Here is a 25799-nt window from a genome sequence, read left to right as displayed (position 1 = left end):
TCACAGCTCTCCAGGGGAACTTGCTGGCTTGTCTCATTGGCTTTCAGTAATTTTTAAATTTCAAATTATCCAATACACATTAGTTTCCTGAAACATAGCAATTTGTGTAGGTCAGGTGATGCCTTTGGGCATTTTTACATCAAGGTTTTGGTCACTGTTTAAAGCCATTTTAGTTCATGAAAGGTCCAGAAAATGACATTCAAAAATCCATAGATGATAATTTAATACCATTATGACGAAGTGAAACTTGAAGCATTTTTTATGAGTTTTCTTCAGCCTAAGAATCTTCTGTTAAATTTGAATCAATATGATTTCAATTTGTTGTCGTTCTTCTGTAGCTTGACCATTATGAGAAGTCTTGTATTCCTCATCATCTCAATAGTTGAGCATCTCTCCATCATATGGTCAGAAGTAGTATGTTCACTAATGATTGCACAGTATTCAACACTTATCAACATCCTATGGGTTACCTTGGACCTAAAGCTCAACTGGATTCATCACAGAAACAGTTACTTCAAGAGCAGATCAGAGGCTATGAATACAGCAGCAAGTAATTCACCTCCTGACTCCCCAAAGCATTTCATGAGCTACGAGACACAAAGTCAGTAGTGTGCTGGAATACTTCTCACTTGTTGCTTGGGTGCAGCTCCACCAATCCTTAAAAGGTTTTACACTATCCAGGACACCACATTCACAAATATTCACACCCTCCACCACCAATGCTCAGTACACACTACTGCTACTATCTACAGGATGCACTGTAGAAATTCACCAAAGATCCTTCGAAAGAACCTTCCAAACCAATGACCAGTTCCGCCTAGAAGGACAAGGGCAGCAGATACATTGGAATACTACCACTTGCAACCTCCCCTCCAAGCTACTCACCATCCTGATTTATTGTTCCTTCACTGTCACTGGGTCAAAAACCTGGAATTCCCTCCCTAATGGGATTGTGAGGCAATCAACAGCAAGTGGACTGCAGCAGGTCAAGAAGGCAGCCTCAGTCCAACCTTCAAGGGCACTGAGATGGGCAATAAATACTGGCCAGCTAGCGATGCCCACGTCTCATAAATGAATAAGAAAACATAATTGGATGCTGGAAACCTGATCAAACAATAGAAAATGCTGCAAATACTTCAATAGGTCAGGCTGTAACTCTTTAGTCAGAATGTTAACCTCTTTGGTAAATGATGTTCCATCAGAACTGCAAGAAATTTAGAAGTGTAACAGGTTTATGCAATTGCAGATACCCCAAAAGGCCCCAAACTTATCTTTCAGCAGAAACATCAATTTACTTCTACTTCCTTTTATTTAGTATTCTATATTTGTTGCCCACAATGCAATTTCCTCCCCATCAGAAAGCAAAAAAAGCTAGCTTTTCGGAACACAGCAACTCAGTTCACAAGCATAATCCTGACCATTCATGAAGGTGTAATTTTCAGTTTCTGTTCCACTCTGCCACTGACTTGTCTGTCCTACAATGTTCTAATTAGTTTGGTGGGAGAGAAAGAACTGTTTAGTTCAATCAGGCTATTATAACCAACCAGACTCAACAGTAGATGAAAAATTGACTAGCGATCAGGAAGCAGGGTTAGGGGATGAATAATCTATATGCCGGTTGGCACGACATAATGAGTGAAATGCCACAGGAAGCAGTGCCAGAGCCACCCTGCAATCTATATCAATGACTTGGATGAAGAGACCAAATGTATGATTGCTAAATTTGTTGATGGCATAAAGGTAGCTAGGTGGGAGAGTACATTATGGATGGACCTAAGAAATTTCTAAAATAATATAAATAGGTAAAATCAGCAGGCAAAAAAATTGCCAGATAGATTATAATGTGATAAAATGGTGACTTATCCACATGGCAGGAAGAGTAGAAAAGGAACATATTATGTAGATGGAGAGAGATTGCCAAACTCTGAAGTGCACAGGAATTTAGTTATATGTTATTTGAATCACAAAAGAAGTTAGTATGAAGGCACAGCAAGTGATTAGGAAGGCAAATGGATTGCTTTTGTTTGTTGCAAGGGGAATTAAATATAGCATTGCTAAGATCACACCTGGAGTACTCTATTTTTATTTCCATACTTAAGAAAGAACATAATTGCATTAGAAACAATTCACAGAGGGTTCACTTGACTGATTTCTATACAAGCAAATGTTGTACTTGTTGGCCTGTATCTATTGGAGTTTAGAAGAATGAGAGGTGATTGAATCATACAAGGTCCTGAGGGGGCTTGATAGGATATATACTGAAAGAAAGTTTCCCCTTTTGATTATTCTCCCATTGCCATTTAAAGCTCCTCAAAAATAATTTTCATCCTTGAATCAGCATTCACTTATTCTTTTAATCCTTCCTGTCTTCACCAAACATAAACCTTCTCCTTTGTTTTTTTCTCTCCCTTCTGTGTATGGATGCTTGAACCCTCTTATATCTCCTGGTGTTTCCAGTTCTGCTGAAAGTTGGTCAACCTTTGATTCTCTCACCATAAATACTGCCTGACATGTCAAGTATTCTATTTTCCCTGGAGTGTCGGAGGCTGAGGGCTGACCTTATAGAGGTTTATACAACCTTGAAGGGCATGAATAGGGTGAATAGCCAAGGTGTTTTTCCCAGGATAGGGGAATGCAAAACTAGAGGGCATAGGTTTATGGTGAGAAGGGAAAGATGTAAAAGGGATTTAAGAGGCAATCTTTTTATGCAGAGGGTGGTGCGTACATGGAATGAACTGCAGGCAAAGTGGTGGAGGCTGATACAATTACAACACTTAAAAGGCACCTGGGTGGATATGTGAATAGGAAGGCTTTGGAGGGATATGGGCCAAATGCTGTTAAGTGGGACTAGATTAATTTATGATATCTGGTCAGCATGGATGAGTTGGACTGAAGGGTCTGTTTCTGTAATGTACAACTTATTTCCCCACAACTTCTGTTTTTATAATCTTTAGAAACATATTTTATTTTGCACACCTAATGCTCGATACTACGGAGAATAGAATCTTCCTTTGTTACTTGTTTTTTATTCATTATGCATGTCCTCTTTATCACAAATAATATATTGAAGTTAATAATTTAGATTATTTGATTTATATCTGTTTCTGAGCCATTTGCTGCTGAAAGGACAGCATGTAGAGGATGTTTACACAGAGCATGAACAACTTGCAGCCATTCTCCAGTTCACCTCATTTGACTTCCAGGTGTTGAGATATTTTCCATTAGGCAAAATTATGTTATCATACTTCCAAATTTATTGCCAAGGGTGATAACATGGTGACCAAATAGACTTCTCTCCCTCCAATCCTGCAGTAAATCTGCCACGTTCAGGTGCTTTATGGCTGACTTGCCTGCTGCACCAGGTGGAAATTGCAAAAGCAGATTTTCTTCTTGTGCAGCAGTGGTCAGCAAATTTGAAAAGATTTTCTTTTACATCTATGTATCCCCTTTATATCAAGTTATAAAACTAAATATTCATAGTGGCTTCCCACCTCAATGATGAAAGCAGCAGTAATTGGGGTCAAAGCAGCCTGTGAATTCAATACTTAATACCCATATTGGAAATGTTTAAAATGGAATCCAGAGTCATGTCCAGAGAGGTTAAATGCACTTGTGTGACACAACAGAAAGACTTAAAATATATTTGAGTATTTTTCTGATAAGCCTTAATGTGACTAAATTTTCTCAAAGAATAGTTTTAAATTTTAAAGTACACATGAAGGAGAGAACTGCAATATTCAGCCTGTGGTGCAAAATGGTACACAGACCATTTGTTGCTGCTTCTATTACAGCGTGCCACATAAATCACGGAAGAAAGGAGTTTAATCATTTTCTCTCTAACTACAGAGAGGCAGGCTAACTGGCCATTCATCTAATACATGTGAAAACACTTTGCATTTCACTTTTCTCAACTTATTACCTTATATTTAAAATTTATTTGTGGAATATGGGCATCCCCGGCTAAACTAGTATACATTGTCCATCCCAAATTGTCCTTCAACCAAGGGGCTTGCTCAGGGCAACCAAGAATCAACCACGTCTAGGCCAGTGCAGGGAAGAAAGGCAGATATTTAAGGAATTCAAATGTCCACCAGCTGTCATGGTGTGGGTCAAGTCCACATCCCCAGAATATTAGCCTTGGGTTCTGAATTGCTAGTCCAGTAACATTCCCACTGTCGGTACCATCTCTACAAAACTTTGAGCTGAATCCAACAATATCTTTTTAGCTAAGTGCATCAAAGTTTTGGAGGGATTTCCACCACAAAGCCATGCAAAACTTCTTGCTGTTCCTGACCAAATACCCCTCATGGACTAGCCATGCCATTGCTATAGCACCTGTCACCAATTCCCACCCCATCTGCGCACTAACCAATCCCAGGACAATACGCTACTCAAAAGATATCCAGTGAAAGATCTGGAGCCCATATGGCCTTGCAATGTTAAAAAGGTGCTGTGCACCCAGATGAGCACTGGCAGCTTATGGCATTCTGAAGCTGCCCTGCTAAGTATGGGATTTTTGTGAAGAGGTCTGAGAAAGGCAACTTGGCAGCATGATTCTCCAACAGGGACATGGAGGTTCTGGTCAAGACAGTAGTAAAGGAGATGAGTCCCCTTCCCAGAGGACTGATAAAGAAGGCCACACCCTACAACATGCTTTGAAGTCTCCAACCTGGATTATATTGTCTCAATGGTCTGGGGGAACGGCCAGGAATGTGGTAAGAATATTGATGAACTTTACCACTCTGCCGGAATAAGTGCCACAGTCTTCTTTCAACTACCTCACACTCACCCTTTGTCTGTTCCTGCACCAACCTCCCACCAAACCTCATGCTCCACCGCTCTCCCTGCTACCTGCAACAATTTGTCTCAAGTACTGTCACCCACTCCAATCTCTCATATCAGTAAACTGAATGGTCTCTGCGCCGCTTCCTCACTACCTTAGAACCTTGGTCCTTAGCAATATGGATAGACTGAGACTTCTTTCACTGGAGCATAGGAGGCTGAGAGGAGATCTTATAGAAGTTTATACAATAATGAGGGGTATAGATAGAGGGGTAAGTTGTCTCTTCCCTAGATTGGGAGATTTCGAGATAAAGGGGCACATCTTTAAGGCGAGAGGAGGGAGATTTAAAAAAGACATGAGGGCAAATTTTTCACATGGAGAGTGGTTTGTATGTAGTATGAACTTCCTGAGGAAGTGGTGGATGTGCGTACAATTACAACATTTAAAAGATGTTTGGATAAGTACATGAATAGAAAAGGTTTAGAAGGCTATGGGTCAGGAGCAGGCAGGTGGGACTAGTTTACTTTGGGATTATGTTCAGCATGGACTGATTTGACTGAAGGTCAATATCTGTGCTGTATGACTCTGTGTCCACGGAAGTCCTTTGGAGCAAGTGGCAAACTAAAGTCTGTAGCTTCTTGTTCTGATTCCATGTTAGGATTTCTCAATTGTTGGCTTGTTTGGCACATTTGGAACTTGGATATTAATGAGGCAATCTAGTAATTAACATTGCCTTTCATGAGCAATAATTTCCCTTAATTGCCAACTTGCTGCTGCTTTGCTATGTCACTTTTCGATGCATTAAAAATGGAGTAAGATGCTCTTAATGTTAAGATAAGCTTTGACAGACTTCTCAACCAATTCTGCCATCAATCTCCCCATAGCCCAAATCTTTCAGATCCCTATAATGTTTCATTCTTTATCTCTGTGCAGTTTATAACACAATATTTTAATTCCAGTTCAATTAGGAGGTAGATGAGGCATTGATTATCTTGCTTTCTTTAATGTTTGAGAAGCTCTGGAAGGTTTCTGATTACAACAGCAATCTTTGTTGAGCTGTTGAATGTGTTTGACGAATATACATATCTACTAAATATGTTTTTTAATCCATTTACAACATCACCTATGGGGGAATAAATGAACACTGTTCATTTCTTTTCAACATTTGTTCTGATAAGAAGGAAAAAGGTGGTAAAGAAATATTCATTCATTCTCTCATTCACGGAGATCATACAACTGTAGTTATTTAATGGAATCTCAGTTTCCATTTCCATCCCTTAACTTAATGTTTTAAAGCTGTATCTTGTTGATTTGATCATTTTCAGAGATGGACCACAAAATTCACAGTCTAGGCATGGCAATAAGCACAGAGACCTCAATGCAATTTAGATTTAGAAACAATCCCAGATTCACGAGGTGTTGATAAAAATTGAGATGTTACTAAGGAATGCTTCATAGGGTGATTTTCTTTTTTAAATGTTCCTGACAGTTTACGGAGAGAAACTGTAAAGTATTCCACAGCTGTTTTCATAATCCCCGAGTCAGGCAATCTAATTTGGATTCCTTTATTAGGTGTATTTCTGGGGTAATGCTGGCTTTTTAGAAGAATGATCATGGGGATAAAGGACTTGCCTTCTGAGGAATAGCTGAGGTCTCTGGGTCTGTCCTTGATGGAGTTGAGAAGGATGGGGTGGGGTAGGGGGGGTAGGGTGGCGGGTGGTAGTATCTGATTGAAACGTACAGAGCACGAGAAGCCAAGGGTAGATGTAGAGAAGATGTCTTCACTAGTAGGAGAGACTAGGATCTGAAGATGCAGCATCAGAGTGAGGGGACTACTCTTGAGAACTGAGATGAGGAGGGAATTCTTTTGGCGAGAGACTGGTTATTCTGTGGAACTCATTGATACAGAGAGCTATGGAAGCCAAGTTATTGACTGTATTTAAGATAGAGATAGATAGATTCCTTGAATGGTAAAGGGATCGAGGGTATTGGGGAGAAGGCAGGATAATGGGGGTGAGAAACATATCAGCAATAATCAAATACAGAGCAGGTTCGATAGGCTGGATAGCCACATTCTGCTCCTATATCTTATGAGCTTTTCGTTGCATATATTCTAGGATTCTGTAGTGATCTCTGGGCCTTTCTGTCATTTGAGAAACTGAGCAGCAGGGCTCAGCCTGACATTGCTGACCAGAACCTTGGAGGGTTTTGTGTTTACTTCAGAGACAGTTATACTTTATTGTGCTGGCAGCAGTTACAAGGGTGGTCAACTTGCCCTGTCCTGTGGCTTTGGGGAGGGTTCGTTGAAACCTGCTTCATTATCTACCATCCTCAGGTTGCTGTCAGATCCCCACTACATGTACTATAGCATTTTAATTGGGTGAGGCATCTCCAATAGTGTCATCTTATCTATGTGAGAGAAGTTCTAGTTATCCCAAATTCTCATTCAGTGAAGGTACAGACTTCTTCTCAGCAACATTTTTCTGCCATAATTTAACAATTTCTCCTCAACAGTTATCAGGAGCAACTGAGTCCTTTCTATCTTGAGATGTTCCAAGTAATTGTTTGGATTGAAAGGGAAAAACTACTCAGTATTTAGTTTGGTAGGAGATTAGTTAGATAGTCTGTTAATCAGTTTGGAAGCAAACAAGTTAATTTCGGCAATCCTGAAAGCGTTGAGTAGTTTGTCCAGCTGCATCTCAATGCAATATTCTTTCATAGTGTAAACTATATTGCCATAAAGACAATTGCAGGTTGTGACAATTTTGCTCTAATAACAATGAGTTTGCAAATTACATTCAATGCACCATGGTGAGATGAAGAATGCAGACACTATGTGAGACCAAGTTTGTACCAGTTTGAGTATGGGATCCTGTTGAAACAAAAGCGTATAGATAGACCACAGGGTAGACAGGCAGGAGGTTGGAAGAACACAGCAAGGCAGACAGCATCAGGAGGTGGAGAAGTCAAGGTGTCAAGGACTTGTGGGCGGCACGGTGGCACAGTGGTTAGCACTGCTGCCTCACAGCGCCTGAGACCCGGGTTCAATTCCCACCTCAGGCGACTCTCTGTGTGGAGTTTGCACGTTCTCCCCGTGTCTGCGTGGGTTTGCTCCGGTTTCCTCCTGTGAATCTACATTGGATTCCAGCACCTGCAGTTTTTTTTTTGTCTCTATAGATAGAACACAGACAGTTCATCATAATCTGACACAGATTTATCATGTTAGCAAATAATCAATGCTGACAAATCAATTAAGCCAATTCTGGGGGCTGGTATCATTGAAAGTCAGTAGTTCCACATTTTCTGAGCTTCAAAACAGAGCAAATACACAATTCATAGCCAAACTACATTTTAACAATGCTGACAAGCTTAATATAATGCTGAAAAGTTACTAACATTGTAATCACACAAAGTAAGAACAATTATGTTGTCTGAATATAAGATGGAAAAATAGGGGCATAGATTTCATTTACAGGCCAATGGCCTTCATTGAGTCATAGTGCACTTGCCTTTAAATCAAAAGGTTATCATTTTAAGTCTTGATTGTGACACATGAGAACATAATAAAAGCTGGCATGGGCATTGTGATACTGAGGGAACACAATCAAAGACGACAATTTTTCACATGAGATGTTAATGCTTATCTACTATAAGGATGTAGAAATCCCACACTACCTTTTGAAGAAAGGCGGGGGAATTATAGGCCAGCATTGATGCACCTCCCAATCAATATTACACATAAAGAAACCTTCTAGTCATTTACTTCATGACAATTTGTGGGACTTTGCTGTCTGCAAACTTTTAAATTTAATTCTGGGATATTGTTGTCACTAACAAGATCAGCACTTACTACCCCTTCCCAAAAGCCCTTGAGAAGGGGGTGGTGAGCTGCGTTTTGAACCACTGTATATACATATGAACATACAAATCAGGAGCAGGATGAGGCTGCAAAGACTCTCAAGCCTGCTCCACCATTAAATATATCCTGGCTGAGTCAGATTACACCACTCTCCCACCTACACCCCCACTACCTTTCACTCCTTTGCTTACCAATAATATATCTAACCCGGCTGAAAATATTCAAAGACCCTGTTTCAACCATTTTAATGAAGAGAGTTCCAAAGGCTCATGACTGTGCGAGGGCAAAAAAAGCTTCTCATTTCCATCTGAAATGCACAAACACTTATTTTTAAACAACGATTCCTATTTCTAACTTCTCCCACAAAATTAAACATCTGCCCTGTGGTCCGCATGGTGAATGATGATAGCGAATTTCAGGATCTTGTCCAAATGGCGATGATGGAATGGGTGATATACATTCAGGTCAGGATCATACGTCACACGGACGGTGCTCCCATGCATCAGTATCCATTGTCCTTTTACATTGTAGACATTATGGGTTTGGAAGGTGTTTTTGAAGAAACCTTGGTGAATTGTGAATTTTAAAGTATTTTGGGACATACTTAAATTGTGAGTGGCACAATACAAACTCAATTCTTACTTACTTTAACATGACATTAAGGTTTTCTAAAAGTGGCACGTTCACAGATTTTAGACCAGACAGATTCTAATTGAGTATATATGAATGCGGATTCCAACATTGGTATAATCAGTAAGTAGAGGTTTGAGGTTTGTAATCAACTCAAACAAATGTACAAAAATTGTAGATTTGTTGCAACGTGGAAGCCAACTATTCAACCCATTGAGTTCATGTTAACTATTTTGAGAAAGTATTTCCCTATGTCACTATCCTGGACATATCCCTCTTCAGATATTTAGAGTGTTTAAAAAGGTAGAAACATTCCTGGCAGAAAATGATGGCCACATTTCCCACTGTGTCTGTGCCCATTGACAACTTGAATATGCAACCTCATCCCGCTATCCAGCATGTGGTTTGTATCATTGGCATTATGGGACTTCAAATGCAAATATACATCCTTTTCAAGATGTCAAAGGTTTCTGCTACCCTTTCAAGCAGTGAGTTTTAGCCTGTCTCCAGGTGAAAGCATATTTTCCTAACCAAGTCACTCCCCCTTCTGATTTTTCTTTCTTAAACATGTACACCAAATAGCAAGCGGAGAAAAGATCAGCTGATCCACCAAGCCTGTTCCACGTTTATGTTGCCTGAAGCATTGATGCTTAGAAACTTTCAAACTCTCATTTAATCCCCTGAAAACAGAAAGAAAAAAAAACAAAGGTAAAAAAAGAATAAAAATCTGGAAAATTGCTCCCAAACCTCCTTAAGCATTCAAAGTCAGTCCAGGAAATCACATTGACCGTACTTCCATTAACTGTTAAACTTGTAAAATGTGCTCTTTACCTTAACCAAGAATGAAGCCAGTTTTCCTTTGATGGCATGCAGAGAACCAACACACAAGCCAGCAACCTATTTCAAAGACATTCTGTAGCTACTTATGTTTCAGAAATATGTTTGCTAACTTTGCTCAGTGATAGCACTAATGCTTCTAATAGAAATAGCCAAATGGATGTTTGGGAAATTTTATCCTATTGAAACATATTATTAAATACCTACAACCAACCATAGTAACTTTGCCAGCAATGAATCTCAAGTTTTCAGTTGTTTCTGAAATTTCTAAAATTGGAACAAATATGTTAACACCTTGTTTAAAAATAAAGGATTGATCATTTCAGGATTCATAGAATCATCACAGAATCCCTGCAGTGTGGAAGCAGGCCATTCGGTCCATAGAGTCTACACTGACCTGCCAAAAAGCATCGGTTCCAGCTCCCTCCTACCCTATCTCTGTAACCCCTCATTTTCCATAGTTAATCCATCTAGCCTGCACATTCCTGGACACCATGGGCAATTTAGCTTGGCAAATTCACCTATTCCTGCACATCTTTGGACTTGCAAATTAATGGTGTATATTTACTATTTAGTTGTTGAAACAATCATTTAAGGGAAAGCACTTTTTTTTCTTAACTGCTCACCAATCTTTTGAAATAGATTTTTCAAGATTATGAAAAGGTTATAAAGTTATGTTTTACCTTCTTATGTTGCATGCCCTCGCTCCAAAAGACCCGATGTTAAGCCTTAATCATTTGTTGCAATAACTCTGTTCATAAGAATAGCATGTTACATATTATATGTTGGAAGTTAGTACTGAAAAATCTGTATGAAAAATTAGTGTAAAAAGGTTCAGTAAAATATCTTCATATGTGCAAATGGATGCAAACCGTTATCATATACATGTTCCTTCCTGGTGTATACAACAATGAAGTTATTTTCTTTGCAGTTACCAATCCTGTCAGATGATAAGCATTCATCCAGATTGACAATGACACATTAGTGGATGCAGCCGCCAAGTTTATAACAACGTCATTTGCAAATTTAATGTCTCCTATACATTCACCAAAACCTTGGAAATAAATTATGATAAACAGGGAAAATATATCCATGATTTTTATCTTAACCAAAGCTCTTCAGTCTCTCTTCATACTGTGAACCAAATATTAGACCCATTAGTAAAAAAAATCTTCTGCTCAACACAGAAAATGAAACATTGTATTCGTTGCTGCTAAGTGTGACTACAACAATGACTCAATTAGTAATTTTGGATTTCCGTGCAATATGTTTTATTTGTCTTTATAACCAGTACAGTACAAAAATATTTCTTGCCAAAATAATTTGCAAAACACATAACCTATGAAAACAGAAGGAATGAGGAAGAATCACCTTCATCTCCATATCAGAGGCTGTGATTTCAAATGCCACTTCACAATTTAAGTGCCAAATTCTCAGAGACACTCTTTCAAGGTAACAAATATCTAAGGTCCTGCATATTTGGCCCTGTCAGATACGGGTGAAAATCCTAGTGATTTGAAGAAAAGCATGGATCATCCTTAGTTCTTGGGCAATATGCAACCTTCAATCGGAAATTAACTGCTTACTTTCCTTACTTATTGTTTATGGAATCTTGCTATGTACTAACTGGCTTTTATGTTATCGACAAACTATTGAATAGCATTGGGGTGCTATGAGATGCACGGAGAGTAAGAAAAGCATCACACAAAGTTGTTTCTTTAATGGCATTTCCTATTCTACAAGTTTACCACAATGATATTGATTACTTCCTATCAACAATTACTTTTTTGAACTTGGCAGGTTTTTGTCTAGTTGGATATCCTTCCTACATCTTACCTTTCCTACTTAAATGGACTGAGGACTAGCTTTCCTTTGCCAGAGGCTGGATTATCTCACAGCTAACAAGTCTAGGACTGGAACTTGTATGGGGTCCACAAAGTTAAGATAACATCTTCATTGGCTAGGTGGCTGACAGTGAGGAGGAAGGTATTAGGTTACAGACGGATATAAACAGATTGGTCAGATGGGAAAATCAGTGGCAGATGGAATTTAATCTTGACAAGTGTGAGGTGATTTACTTTGGAAGAAGGAACAAACAAGAGTATATTCAATGAAGAGCAAGACAGTAGGAAGCTCAGAAAGCTTTTGGGCTGCTTGTCCAGGGATCCCTGAAAAAGCAGAAAAACTTAATAGAGCAATTAAGATGATATAGGGGACACTTGCCTTTATCAGTCATGACATAGATTAGAAGAGAGGAGAGGTCATCTTGGAGCTGTACAGAACTTTGGTTGGGCCACATCGGGAGTATTGCATTCAGGCTGGCCACCATACAGTCTCAGAATAAAAGGGTACCAATTTAAAATTGAGATGAGGTAAAATTTCTTCTCTCAGAGAGTTGTGATTCTTTGAAACTCCTTGCCACAAACAGCTGTGGAGCCACAGTCCTTGTGTAAATTTAAGGCTGAGATAGACAGATTCTTGATCAGAGGGTTATGGGGAAAACGCAGAAAAGTGGGCAGTGGTTATATGGTCTCTTATTGGAGATGGTCATTACCTGGCATTTGTTCATGTGAATGTTACTTACCATTTTTCAGCCCAAGCCTGGATATTGTTCAGGTCATGCTGCAATTGAACATGGACTGTTACAGTGTCTGAGGAGTTGAGAATGGTGTGAAAATTGTGCAACAATCCTCACTTCTGACCTTATGATGGAGGGAAGGTCATTGATGAAACAGCTAAAGCTTAGGTCAGTACCCTGAGGAACTCCTGCAGAGATGTCACGGGACTGAGATTACTTACTCTGAGTCTGCATGAAAGGTATATGACAGTGCTTCCAAACAGTGCTACAACAATGGAATTCTTTCTTTGAACTATGATCTTCAAAGTTAGAGATGCACAATGTGAGCACAGCACACCACTGCATTCTTGATGATGCCATTGTTGAGATTGTACACTTTCTCCCAGAATAGCAATTACAGGTTTATGATCTGTACTAGCACAAAGTTTCTACTCAACAGAAACTGGTGAAATACTTTGATTCTAAAGCTGATCACAAGTACTTCATTTTCTTCCTGTGTATATTTGCATTTATACATTGAGATGTAAATTCTCCATGGTCTTCTCTTGACCATCATTAATGACATGATTGATCACTGCTCTACCACTATGGTTCCAACTATCACAAGGTAACTTCCGCTTGTAATGAATGAGTAATGTACCACTGGTAAATCTTTCCTTATATGTGTCATAAACACCTTGTTATGCTTTTGACTATTCATATTTCAGGTCTTTGTTCAACAATTTATATAGAACATAGAACACTACAGCACAGTACAAAAACTTCAACCCTCGATGTTATACTGACCTGTGGAACCAATCTGAAGCCCATCTAAACTACACTATTCCATTCTCATCCATATGCCTAACCAATGACCATTTAAATGCCCTTAAAGTTGGTGAGTCTACTACTGTTGCAGGCAGATCCCTGTGGTATACCACTAGTAACCAAACTCCAGGATGAACATTTCCCATCAACCACCACCGTCTTTCTTCTTTCAGCTAGCCAATTTCTGATCCAAACCATTAAATCACCCTCAATTCCATGCCTCCATACTTTGTGCAATAGCCTACCATGGGGAACCTTATCAAATGCCTTACTGAAATCCATGCCCCTACTACTCTGAGTAAAGAAACTACCTCTGACATTTGTCCTATATCTGTCATCCCTCAATTTAAAATTATGTCCCCTTGTGCTAGCCATTATCATTTGAGGAAAAATGCTCTCACTGTCCAACCTATCGTACCCTCTGATTATCTTATATTTCTCAATTAAGTCACCTCTCAACCTTCTTCTCTCGAACGAAAGGAACTTCAATTCCCTCAGCCTTTCCTCATAAGACCTACCCTCCATACCAGGTAACACTCTGGTAAATCTCCTCTGAGCCCTTTCCAAAGCTTCCACATCCTTCCTATAATGTGGTGACCAGAACTGTACACAATACTCCAAATGTGGCCGCACCAGAGTTTGTGCAGCTGCAGCATGATCTTATGGTTCCAAAACTCAATACCTCTACCAATAAAAGCTAACACACTGTATGCTCTCTAAACAATCCTATCAACCTGTTTGGCAACTTTCAAGGATCTATGTACCTGGACACCGAGATCTCTCTGCTCATCTACACTACCAAGAATCTTACCATTAGTCGAGTTTACTGCATTCCTGTTACTCCTTCCAAAGTGAATCACCTCAAACTTTTCCACATTAAACTCCATTTGTCACCTCTCAGCCCAGCTCTGCAGTTTATCTATGTCTCTCTGTAATCTACAATATCCTTCCTCACTATCCACAACTCTACTGACCTTAGTATCATCCACAAATTTACTAACCCATCCTTAAATGCCCTCATCCAGGTCACTTATAAAAATGACAAACAGCAGTGGCCTCAAAACAGATCCCTGTGGTATACCACTAGTAACTAAACTCCAGGATGAACATTTCCCATCAACCACCACCCTCTTTCTTCTTTCAGCTAGCCAATTTCTGATCCAAACCGTTAAATCACCCTCAATCCCATGCCTCCATATTTTGTGCAATAGCCTATCGTGGGGAATCTTATAAAATGCCTTACTGCAATCCATATACACAACATCAACCACTTGATTGGCCCTAACCTTACTCTAGTCATTCTTTTCTTCCTGATATACCTATAGAAAGCCTTAGGATTTTCCTTGATCCTATCTGTCAACAACTTCTCTTGTCCCCTCCTGGCTCTTCTTAGCTCTCTCATTAGGTCTTTCCTGGCTAACTTGTAACTCTCAAGCACCCTAACTGAGCCATCACATCTCATCCTAACACAAGCCTTCTTCTTCTGCTTCACAAGACATTCAACATCCTTAGTAAACCACAGATCCCACACTCAACAACTTCCTCCCTGCCTGACCGGTACATACTTATCAAGGACCCACAGTAGCTGGTCCTTGAATAATCTCCCCATTTCTATTGTGCCCATATAGTGGAGCTTACAGTGTTGCAAGCTCAGGTGAAAATCAAGAGAAATATTGTACTATGCCTGGAAAAGACTGAAACTCAGGCACATTATTTGTCTTTGGGCACTAACTAAAGCCTCTCATAAGTTGTAGCTCCTTTCAATGATTTACCTGCAAAAGTGTACTGTCGCAGTTTGCACTCAAGCAAACTAGCTTATTTTTGACTTTACATTGTGATCACTGAGTCGTTTTTGCACTTCATCAACACTTGAAGATTATCTCTCTCTGCTGTAGTCTTAATCAATACATCTTCCTGATTACATAAGCTATGCAGCACTCCATGCAAAATTTCTCTCAATGTAGTTTTAAAGACTTTTGGAAAATGCCTAACCAATAGGCTCATCGATGTATGAGTAAACTCATATGTCTATTACCATGTGACACCAATAGCTCTCTTAATCATATTGAGCTGGTTTCAGTTTTCACTAGCACAACATTTTTTTCTAGCCTCTTCAGTTTCTCGAACGCAGGTTTTGACAGGATAAGAAAATTTGTCTGGCTTTGCACCAGACCTCAGTCAGAGGTGCAGTTCCATACCAATATACCTTTATTGCTGTCCTTGAAAATATTGCGACATCTTGTCAGTAACCGATCAAGTTTCTTAGTCTTCTCAGTTTAGGAACCATGCTTTAAGTCTACATTTGGCTTTTGAAATCAGTCTATTCCCATTAACATTGATTTGTTGACATATCTTGCTGTACAACTGGTAACTCAAGTGACTTGTCTTTATGTTGGAAATTGCACTCCGTTTGACAACATCTTTCCACCACGTTACCAGTATCAGATTTTAACTGAACTGAATTTGATCTTATGTATGTCCCACACATAATAGAGCAACCTGCAGGGATATTGATGATCAAGTTGTACTATGGACTTAACTTTGCTTTTGTACAGAAGTCTTAGATGCATTGCTGGTAATTTAAACACTGTAATGTTCTAATGCCAACATCAAGTTTAAAGTCTCTTTCTCCACCGTTGAATATTTCTGTTGATGAACGTTCAACTTCCTGGAAAAATACCCGATGGGTCTTTCTATTCCTTCATCATCCTCCTGCAGGAGCACTGCACCGACACCCACAACACTGGCATCGATAGCCACCTTGAAGGGCTTCATGTAATCCAGTGCGGCTAACACTGGGGTAGTGATTAACATACTTTTTAGACTGTCAAATACCTTCTGACAGTCCACTGTCCACTGAAACTTCTTGCCCTTTTTTAATAATTCGGTGAGTGGAGCAGCCACGCTGCTAAAGTTTGGCACAAACTTTCAGTAAAATCCACTCAATCCCCGGGAACTGTAGTACTGCTTTCTTTGTTGACAGTGTGGGAAATTCCCCAATTACTTTCGTTTTCGCATCCCGTGGGGCCACTTATCCATGTCCAATGACATGACCCAGGAAAGTGACTTGGGCTTTGGCAAATTCACTTTTAACTAGGTTTACCCCAAGCCTGCCTTCCGAAGTTGATCAAACAAGTCCGATAAATGCTGTAAATGTCCCTTCCAAGAGTAACTAAAAAATCACCATCTTGATTTTCTTGTGGAAGGTAACTCAATAATTTATCCCAATTTTTGACAACTTCCTCATTGTCCAATTTGATTTGAGCAATGTCCAATTCAGAATCCTCTGAACTTGGTTCTTCCTTCTGTGATGTAATCATTAACACCTTCTCCTTTTGCTTTCCTTCCCTTTCAAAATACCTTTTGAGCATATTCACATGACACACTCTGTGAGATTTCTTCCTGTCTGGAGGTCTTATTAAGTAGTTCACCTCACTCAATTTCTTCTTAATTTGATAAGGTTCACTAAACCTTGCTTTTAAAGGTTCACCTGTTACCAAAAGTAACACCAATACCTTATCCTAAATTGCAACACTGCGAATTTGTAATTTCTTATCCACTTCTTGTTTCATTGTATGATGTGATACTGTTAAATGCTGTCCAATCAACTCTCCAGCTCTATTTAATTGTTCTCTAAAATTTGACACATAGTCCAAATGAGTGGTCTCTGAATCCTGACTTATTAATTTCTCCTCAATCAATTTTAACAGTCCTCTTACTTCATCCCCCAAAATTAATTCAAATGGACTGAATTTGGCCAATTCTTTTGATGCATCTCTGATCACAAAAAGTAAAAACGGGGTTCCCTTATCCCAATCATCTGGGTAATCCTGACCATAAGCCCTCAACATTGTCTTTAGTTTTTGATGCCATCTCTCTAGCGGTCCCTGCGATTCTGGGTGGTACGGAGTAGATTTGAACTGCTTCATTTCCAAGTTATCCATAACCTCCTTGAATAGTTTGGATGTAAAGTTGGATCCTTGATCTGACTGAATATCTGTTGGTAGTCTGTATCTAGTAAAAATATTAAGTAATTCTTCTACAACTCTTTTAGCCTTGATGCTGCATAATGGAATTGCCGATAGAAATCTAGTCGACACATCCATTATTGTTAATAAATACTTATTCCCACTTTTTGTTTGAAGTAGGGGTCCTATGCAATCAATCAAGACTCTTGTGAAAGGTTCCTCAAATGCTAGAATAGGTATTAAAGGTAAATCATGTGTTCTGGTCACCACATTATAGGAAGGATGTGGAAGCTTTGGAAAGGGTTCAAAGGTAAATACATGTCTTGCAAAATTCAACTACAGCTTGTGTTTTCCTCACCCTTAAATGACCTCCAAGTGGCAGCTCATATGCCTCATGCAGTACCTCCTTTCTATAACCTACTTGCAAAACAGTTTGATGAATCTCTGCCCATTTCTCATCTGCTTGAATGTGTGATGGTCTCCATTTCCTCATTAAGTAATAACACATAGGAATGCATTCACTTTCTTTCTTTCTAAATGCCTTTTGATATAACTGTTTAAACTCCTAGGCTTTCTGCTTTAATTCAATCAGCTTAGCAAAGCTAAAGATACTTGCATGTTTACCTATTTGCTCTTCTCTGATCCACTTATCTGATCAAAGAAAGTTTGGGATAACACTATATCAGCTTCCTTGTCTGTGCCCTTTGATCTCCTCTGCTTCAACTTGTCCCTCTGCGATCTTGTGATCACACAATCAGGGAAAATTGATGGAAAAACATCTCCAGGTCTTCAGTTGCCTGCATCTCCACTGGCTTTTCACCTACTGGTGAATCAGCTATATCATTTGCAAGGATGAATTGTATTCCTGGAGCTGAGAGTTTGTCTAATACTCTTACCACAAATTTTCCACTCTTCTCTGGACTTTCTAGCCTCACTTTACATAACAGAACACTTTTTGTCTCACCATGAATTCCTGTTACCAGTACCTTCTCTGGCAATAGTCGCTCAGGAGTACATGTCTCCTCACCCTTCAGCATTACGGACTGAGAGGATCCTGTGTCCTTTAATATTGTAACCTCCTTACCTATTACTCCTGGCCTATTTGAATAAACTTTACCCTTGCGTGTATATTTTTTAAGCAGATCTGGCACTTCCTCCTTAATCAACCGATGATCATCTTGTATACTCTGAGGCAGTTGTCTAACTTTCCTTGTGCCTTTTGTTACGAGTCCAACAAAACTTCCAGGATTTTTTTGCTTTCCTACATCTGGCTTTCTCCTTGCCCACCAACACTGATTTTGTATGGTCCACTTTTTTACAATGAAAACACTTGAACCTTTTAACTTCTTTGTACCCCTCAAAGGTTTCTTTTTTACCCTGTGATAAGTTATCCTTCTGATCTTCACTGAGATCTACCTTTCCCTTTCCACATGAGGATTTCTCTTTGCCCTTATTTCTATCCCTCATGGACTGAAATTGACAGTGAAAGCCAAACCATGTTTTATGGACCAGCAAATAACCACCTTCAGCTGCTAACCTTGCTGTTTTAACTCTCTGCTCTTCCACATGAGTTCGCATTACTTCCTCACTGAGCTTATCCTCAGCCTTTATCTCCAGCTTTTTATGCTGACTTTCCTTTTCAAGTCTCAGTTTTTGGAGTTAAAAATCACTCTCTTTTTCTTTCTCTGCTCTCTTTTTCCCTCTCTTTTGCTTTTAATCGTAACTCAAATTATTTTATTTCTGCTGCCCTTTCCTTACCTCTCACCTCTAACTCAAGCTGCTTCATTTGCAATTGAATTCTTGCCAACCCTATAGATTCTGATGGTTTCGCCAGCAGGTTTAAACGCTGAGCTATTGCTGTATTTATCTCTCCTTTCCTCACAGAAGGAGGCAGTTCTAATCCCCGCTAGTCTGCTAATTCCTGCAGTTTGGTCTTATTGACTTTTTGCAAAACCTCCAAAGTCATCACATCCACTTCCAGAAATCGTTTGGCGACTGAAAGAGCCATTTCTATCCCAAGCTTTGTCTACCCAACCAAACCAACACCTGAAATAAAGACCTGAAATAAATACCACTCGCTGTTTAAAATCCCACAAAGAGCTCCCAATCTGTTATCGACTCAGCTAGACCACTCAAAATATCTTTAAGCAGGCAGCCCTAGACCTAACTTTGCAATTTGTTTCAGTAAGTGTACAGTGAATTACCCGGAATAAGATAGCTAGGTTGACTACTAGATTTTAAAACAGACAAAAAATTTATTCACAAAAGTACACAATGAAACACAAAGAACAGAATAAAGAACCCCTACAGAACCCCACTATCCAACTAGACTTAATTATGCTGTTCTGAATACATACAACAGTCCCAATAAGCAAACTGCCTTTAAAACCCAGTATAAATGGAACACATGCTTACAGGTTGAAGTTGAAGGGCAGAAAAGAGAGAAAGATTCCACACAGCTCCCTGTTGAACTTCCCAGTTCAAGCCTGAACTAAAAGTGCTCAGCCCAGCTCAGCTAGAGAGCTGACCACTCCCCTTTCCTTTATACAGGTCACATCTAAAGCATGACCACTTTGGCCTGAAGTCTCATCTGTTTACATATAAACAAAAGGCCTCTCAAAATCCTTTTCATCTCCGTACCATACCAGACAGATCGGAGTCCAACTTGGTTAATTGCCCCTCTGACAAAAATCAGGGTCGGAGTCTCCTTAAGCCAATGAACAGCTTTTAGCAAGAAAAGGGACTAGTTTTGTGACAACACACATATTTGTCTTGAAACGCACAGCTTAAGGATGTGGCATCTTTGCAACGTAGTGATAAATTTGTCATTGCCACAACGTACTCACCAACAGTTTCACAAATTTTGTGATTTCTAGTTTTTGAGATTTGCACTGCCTCCAGTCTTTTTAGAGTTGAAGTGCTCCTCAAGCACTTTGTCCTGCACTTTGTCCTGCACTCAAGCACTTTGTCTTTTAATATTGTTTCACCCAGTGGTGAAACAATATTAAAAGAAAACTGCTTCCTGAAGTGTCTATTCTCTCTTACCTTTCATTTTAAACTATTGCTCTGTTCAATTTGAAAGGCTTGTGCTTATTCATCCAGCCTGAAAAGGCCAATATTTGGCCATTGTTTGGCAGATTCCTTGAAATTCAGGACTTGTGACTACTTCTCCCATGCCCTGCAACCCCATTTCCCACCACCATGGGCACATTTGCGACCTGGAAACACAGTAATAGAGTCATTCAGCATGGAAATAGACCCTTCAGTTCAACACATTCATACTGACCAAATTTGCCAAAGTAAACTAGTACAATTTGCCTGCATTTGGCCTATATTCCTCCAAACCTTTCCTATTCATGTACCCGTCCACATATCTTTTACATGTTGTAACTATACCTGCATCTACTTCTTCCTGTGGCAGTTCATTCCACATATGAACCAACTGTGCGTGAAAATGCTGCCCCTCAAGTCCCTTTTAAATCCCTTTAAATAATGTTAACGTCTACAATAAATAATTGGCATTTTTCATAACATCAAGTTACCCCAAAGTATTTTATAGGCAACACAGCTACCCTTCAGGGTGTTAAGTGCAGGACTTATGGTGCATAGCAAGGTCCCACAAAACAAGTATATGACAATGGCCAGATAATCTGCTTTATTGTTGTTGGTTCAAGGATAAATATTAGTTAGAAAATCAGGGAAGGTTCTCTGGTCTTCAAATTATGTCACATGATCATTTAAGTCCACCTAAGAGTACAAATTGGACCATAACATAGGAGCAAAATTAGGCCATTCTGCCCAACAAAAATGCATTGCCTTCCGATCATGGCTGATACATTTCCCATTCTCAAGCTTTCCCCCCCCATAACCCATAATCCCCTTATTAACCAACAGCCTGTCTATCATCCTACCAAAATGCCTAACCTCATGTTTCCCACATTGTATTCCTTTGGTTTATCTGAAAGATAGCACCTCCAAAAATTTGGGAAGGTATGTCTGTAGCCTGGAATAGTTGGTCAAGTTGCTGGGATGGGACTTGAAGCTACTAATTCCTGACTGAAATGCAAGAGTGGTACCAGGCCATAGCTCAAACTGCCACATAGACACAGTCTCAAAAGAAAAGTCAAAAAGAACGCAAAAGTTTACTGGGACACCAGTTGACTAGATGGCTAACATAGATGTTAACACCAAATGGCGCAAGGTTCCATCTCCATTCCAACTGAAATGAATCACTGTACTTTTATGTAAATAATCACCAATGACCTAAATAACAAACCAAAATAAGAAGATTTCATTAGGAATATATTATCTGAGAATTTGAAAACCAGTTCCAAATCAAAGAGAAATAGTTACAGATCGTCCTCCTGTCATGCATGTTTCATAAGTGCAAACTGTCTATAAGGCGATTGATGAATTGAGGACATTGTTTGAGTAACACAAACATTCTGCTGGATAGGTATAGCAGGTTTTCCATAGTGCGTTCTTCTACAACACGATTTCTATCGTGGTTTCCCATAGCACAATTGTCTATAGCACGAGGTGGCTGAGGAACACACCTGTCACATTATTACAGAATCACTTGTAAAAAGTGCCATAAACCTTGTTTTAGTTCATACTGTCTGCAAAGTACTACTGCTTCAGTTAAGCTCCCAGTGTGAAAGACTGGGAAGTTTATTTTGAGTTCTTCTTCCTCAGCGACTATTACTTACTTAATTTGTCCATTTACATTCACTGAGGCCATTGTACCTTGCTTCTTAAGTATAACACTTTTCCATTTTTCATCACATTAAGAAGATCCCAAATAGAAGTCAACTTGCACTGTACTTGAATTTGCATTGAACGTGAAGCTCAAAATTACAGAGTGCAATTCAGTCTGTATTACAATCCAAAATTAGAAAAAAAACACAATGCAAATGCGTCTTTCCATTCAATTAATACTGCACTTTACTTATGATCTTGTAAACCAATGAAGGATTTGAAATGCATGATAAAAGTTGTTCATGTATTTTAATTTGCAAAGATTGAAAATGAGTAGATATATCAATTAGTAATAAAGTCACAGACACTGCTGTATCCTTGAAGTTGCAATAAAACAGTAGAGGCTGCACCTACTTAAATTGGCAAAACCTACCTTAATTAATGAAATCTCCCTCTCCTCCAAATGAATACTGATGCATTAATTAATACTAAAGCTAAATGTTAAAAATTAACAATCTTTACTTCCATCAATACAGTTAATAAAATTTAGGACTGAAAACGATTACTAACTCATCTTTAATGTGTTATCTCCTCCATAAATAATTTTGTTTTTTTCCTTAAACATGCCATGATTTCAATATTCAAAATGTATGGATAAAGAAGACACACAAAAGCTAATATACCAGGACTGGTATATTAGCCCTCTGGTAGGCCATATTGGCAATCTGGTCACAGAAGAATAGACCAGCAAATATATTTAATGAATTGATTTTAAAGGGCAGGAAACCTTGTTGGGGGAGTATGGGACGCTGACACCCATGCTTTATTGTCCAGGTTGGCAATACGACCAAATAAGCAAGCAAAACTCTAAAAATCTATAAGTTTAATGGTCATGCTTTGTATGAATGTTTGGAACATGTTTTGCTAAGTGTTCAGTAAAACAAAAGGAAATATTGGTTGGAGATAGAAAGTTGGAAGTTGAGAGTGAGCTTTTTGAGAAGGTTTTAACAGTGGTGATTTTAAAAGGAAGAAATACAATACCTGTGAATAGGAATCTTTTCCAATATCCATTGAACTCAGAAAAAGCAGCTAAGCTGTCAGAAACCTGGAGGCAATGGCCTAGTGGTTTTATCAATAAACACAAATCCAGGAAACCCAGCTAACAGGACCCAGGTTTGAATCCTGCCATGGCAATAAAAAAAATCTGGAATGAAGAATCTACTGATGACCATGAAACTATTGTTGATCGTTGCAAGAAAACACATCTGGCTCATGTTCTGAAGATGATCACTGCAGCCCAAATATTAAATCTGATTTCTCTCCACAGATGCTGCCAGACCTGCTGAGTTTTTCCAGCAACTTCTACTTCCATTTCTGATTTCCAGATTCAACAGTCCTTTCAATTTTTTGTTGTTTAGTGGGCAAAGCGAGCCAACGTTGGACAAGATGACATTCATCTGCACATTATTTCATCATGTGGTTATTGTATAAAAGATCATAAGCCTTTCCTGCTATTCTGCAACATCATAGCTGATCTTCCCAAAACCTAACTCTTCTGCCATGCCAGTTCTTCATAGTCCTCAACTCAATCTTTCAAAAATCTACCTACCTCATCTTTAAATACTTTAGTGATTTAGCCTTCAGAACTCCCTTGGAGTTCTGACAGCTAGATTCCAAACATTCCAGACAATTCCAGATATTCACTGCTCTCTGAGAAAAGAAATTCCTTTGCATCTCCTTTGCATCTCCTTATTCTGCAACTGTGTCAATTAATTTGAGATTCACTCACTAGTGGTAACAACTCAACATTTAATCTGTCAGAGCCCTCAAAATCTTGAATACTTCAGGAAGACCACCTTGCCACAAAGCCATGTTGACTCTGTTCGATTACATTAAACTTTTCTAATGGCCTGCCATTCCTCTTTAATAACAGACTCTAACATTTTCTCAATAACAACTGTTAATGCTAAACAGTCCTATAGTCTCCTGTTTTCTATCGCCCTCACTTCCTAAGCAAAGGCATCATAATGGCAGTTTTTCAGCTGTTGAAACCCTCGTAAAACCCACTGAGTTTTAGAATACTTTGGCCAATGCCTCCACTATCGGGGAGCCATTTTCTTTAAAAACCTTGGATGTAGGCCATTAGGACTTGGTGACTGGCTCCAACCACTGCTTAGGTTCTGAAACCTGAAATTCAAGCTTGTATAGCTGGTGATACATCCTGCAGATGTATTAATTTTGGAGATGTGGGATGTCAATAACCTTATACATACTGAAGGATATACACTTCATTTATTGCAATTGATTTGCCATGTTGTTACTCTCAAAACTCTTTGTTACCCTTAGAATAATTAATTTACTAGAAAAAACTTACTAGTAACTAACTTAATTTCACTTCCTTTTTCTTCAGTTGTAAGGTACTTAAACTCATTCCCTGTTCACCACACTCTTTTTAAACTTGCTGTCTCCTTTCTTGGCACTGTGTTCAGAATGAAACCATTCCTTCAATCCACATTTGTTTTAAATCTGCTGACTCTTGTCTTGACATGATGTTTTATAAACATTTTATAAACTCACCCCCTCGTCTCATGGTGCTGTGAACAGAATTAAGCCTCTCTCCACTCTCTGTGCTCATCTTAAACTTGGTACCTATACTAACCACTTTAAATCTCAGCCCATTTATAGCAGAGTTAGATTGCATATGCAGTCAGTAAAATAACTGTGAATATAATAGTGAAAACTACTTGTAAAGTTTTTTTAAAAATTTATTAATGCTGTAGGCAAAACAGTGGTTAACACTGCTGCCTCACAGCACCAGGGTCCCAGGTTCGATTCCAGCCTCGGGCGACTGTCTGTGTGGAGTTTACACATTCTCCCCATGCCTGCATGGGTTTCCTTCGGGTGCTCTGGTTTCCTCCCACAGTCCAAAAACGTGCAGGTCGGGTGAATTGGCTATGCTAAATTGCCCATAGTGTTAGGCGCATTAGTCAGAAGAAAATGGGTCTGGGTGGGTTACTCTTTGGAGGGTTGGTGTGGAATGGTTGGGCTGAAGGGCCTGGTTCCGCACTGTAGTGAATCTAATCTAATCTAATAGCATTACAACTCAATGAAAAGTGGAAAAACAAATTAATCTAATGTACTTCAAATCTGCATCAAATGTTTTCCTAAAAAAAATGAAATCAACACCAGATTAATATTAGTTCAGGTTGTACTCAACTCTCCATATCAAGTTGAAAAATGTGTATTTAATTAGTTGCAATCTGCACAATATGTTTTCTCTTCTGCACTATGCAGAACTCCACTACTTTCTGTTCTGACTGACTGCATAAGTGTGGAAAACTTAATCCACCCAGAAGTCCCTTCATGTCATCGACTCATGTCTACAATGCAACCATTTTCCTTTAACTGTCCTGTTCATATAGCTTAAAGCACTAGCCAAAAAATTAGTAATTTTTAAGAACTATTAGGATGAATCTTGTAATGTGTGTTGACAGGAGATTCAAATGCAGAGTGAAAATTGTCCTTGGTGATACATAACAAATTTAATAAAAATGAAAACTTGCAACTGCTAGAAATCTCAGTTGCAAGAAGAAATTGCTGGGAATATACAAAATCTATAAAAGTGTCTAAGAAACTGAA

At 39.0% G+C, this 25799-nt stretch overlaps 1 protein-coding gene across 1 annotated transcript in view; it reads right to left on the bottom strand.

The window, feature by feature from the left end:
* The window catches only part of ush2a (Usher syndrome 2A (autosomal recessive, mild)), a 929735-nt gene that overhangs the window by 589466 nt on the left and 314470 nt on the right, over positions 1-25799 (bottom strand). The window contains 4 exon segments of the mRNA XM_072580162.1: positions 10982-11092; positions 11095-11163; positions 12188-12277; positions 21701-21725. Coding sequence (XP_072436263.1) covers positions 10982-11092; positions 11095-11163; positions 12188-12277; positions 21701-21725 — 295 coding nt within the window.

Source organism: Chiloscyllium punctatum, chromosome 11 (assembly GCF_047496795.1).
Source record: "Chiloscyllium punctatum isolate Juve2018m chromosome 11, sChiPun1.3, whole genome shotgun sequence".
Lineage (NCBI taxonomy): Eukaryota > Metazoa > Chordata > Chondrichthyes > Orectolobiformes > Hemiscylliidae > Chiloscyllium > Chiloscyllium punctatum.
This window is presented reverse-complemented; position numbering and strand designations above follow the sequence as displayed.